Below are 2051 nucleotides of genomic sequence, written 5' to 3'. Positions count from 1 at the left end.
CGAAGGTGGGAAACGTTGATTCCCAAAGCCACTTAGACACATGTCTGACGTGTGCCATATTTATGCAATTGAAAATCATCGCAGGATTCAGAACAAATTTTATCTTTAAGAAGGTCAAGCTGAGCCAGGTCCAACGTCAACATCAAAAAGTTTGCGTCAGTCAACTATCCGACACCAAACGTTTTGCATTCAGAAACTCCATCTATAAGACCTCCTTATCCAATGCTTCGTTTCCGTTCTTTTGATCCGGTATTGAGACACTTGGCACTCTGTTTATGTGCAGATCCCCATCTTCATCCAAACCAAGTTCTGTGCCTTCCTTGCTGCTGCCATCGCCCACGTCACACATTTCGTATGTATCCGCAGGTGGTGGAGGTGGCGGGGGAGGTGGAGGCGATAAGGACCTCTGTCGCTTTCCAGGGGAGGAAGAGTCACTCTTATATCCATCACCATTTTCTTGCTCTTCCCGCTTGAGTTTAGAGCGTTCCTCGACGCCATCCTTGCCTGGAGTCAATTCTGAATCTGATGGAGGCGGAGTGGCTGATTTTGTCCTTTTACAAGGGGAGTCGGCCCTACTACCGATATCCGCATCGAGGTTGCTATCAGCACCCCTCTTCCGCTTCAGGCTATTTTCGTCGACGCTCATTGGTGAAGATTTCTTATCTTCCACCTTGTCCATCTCGTCATCTGACATTTTTAAATCATCTTCGACGTCGCTCTCATCCTCCCTTTTAATGTCCTGTGTTTCCTGCGATAGCAACAACTCAGGATTCTTGACCTCATCCTTTGAGTCTTCGGTTGAAGACTTGACGGCATCCCTCGCTTTCTTTTCTGCCTTTTTCTTTTCGTATGCTCGTTGTTTCACAACCGCTTTATCGAAGTACTCTTTGCAGTACTTTTTGATTTGTTTGACTTGTTTGTCGCTGACTTTTGTTGGGTCGCTCACACGATTGTTTTTGAAATCAGAGTTCACAAGCTTTTTCCCCACCTAAACACCATATATTAGCTCAGTAAGGCGTAAAGTACGTAGGTTCTTAAGTCCATACCTCTTTCGCATAGCGCTTCAGGTCCTCTTTTGGTAACTTGTGTTTAAACTTATCTACAACGTATTTGACATGAGGAAATATCTTTAAATAACAAGTTAGTCTAGTCACAGCGCAGCAAAAGCTTTGACGTAGAGCACATACTGTATTCTCATAGAGTTTCTTTTGCTTTTCTTCACTGTATGATCGCCACTTTTCCTTGTGTTCTTTTTTCTCTGGAGCTTTTGCATCTCTGAGTGTGGAGGTAGTAGGGGTCTCCGACCTATCCTGCGTTTTTGGGGTGTTCTCTTTCGCGTTCATGATACCATCAATAATATCCTGCAATGCTTTGTCCTTAGATTCGGGTTTTGGTGGTGGGGGTGGTTGTGCAGCGGGAGTTGTTGGCCGTTTCCATGTCGTGGCACCTGAGGCAGAATAATAGTACGTCTTCCCATTCGATTCCGCAGCGAACCATCCTTGGGGTAACGGGTTGGCAAATGGTGGTCGACGAAAGGGTCTCGGGCCATGATGATACGAATTACGAGGACCTATGTTATTTCGGAGAGCAGCAGGGGCACGTGGAGCTTCAATGGAACGTGATCGGGACCGGGATCGTGATCGTGATCGAGAATTTGACGTGGGTTGTGTGTCGGTTTTAGATGACTCTCGTCGTTCGAAGCGATTGACTGTCGGGGTGTTATTCGTAGCTGCAGGGTCCCTCCTCATTCGAGGAATTCGATAGCCAACCTCCAGTGTGGACCAGACCTCCAGAAGAGCCGCTGCTTTCTTTTCCACACGCTCGTCACCACATTCAACCAATGGCTTGATAGTTGACTCAATCTTCGAATCGATAATCTTGTTTCTGGTAAGTCTCGGGAACTTATCCAGGATATCAAAAATTTGCAGCACAACATTAAAATCGTCTTTCCAGGCACTGAGCTGCGAATTGAGAATCTTGTATCCATGCATTTTGACAACGCGGTTTCGCACGCGCTCATCATCACAACGTTGAATACGGCCAAGTAGCTT

At 46.3% G+C, this 2051-nt stretch overlaps 1 protein-coding gene across 1 annotated transcript; it reads right to left on the bottom strand.

Moving 5' to 3' along the window:
• Positions 1-202: 202 nt before the first annotated feature.
• Positions 203-1991, bottom strand: HCAG_02944 (predicted protein; the record flags this gene model as incomplete). The annotated part of the gene is made up of 3 exons (XM_001542723.1): positions 203-988; positions 1047-1127; positions 1188-1991. 3 exons carry the CDS (start codon positions 1989-1991, stop codon positions 203-205), a joined length of 1671 nt encoding a protein of 556 aa, XP_001542773.1.
• Between the last annotated feature and the right edge of the window lie 60 nt (positions 1992-2051).

Source organism: Histoplasma capsulatum, genomic scaffold (genome assembly GCF_000149585.1).
Source record: "Histoplasma capsulatum NAm1 scaffold_2 genomic scaffold, whole genome shotgun sequence".
Classification (NCBI taxonomy): domain Eukaryota; kingdom Fungi; phylum Ascomycota; class Eurotiomycetes; order Onygenales; family Ajellomycetaceae; genus Histoplasma; species Histoplasma mississippiense.
The sequence above is the reverse complement of the archived record's forward strand: the minus strand, read 5'-3'. Positions and strand labels throughout refer to the sequence as shown.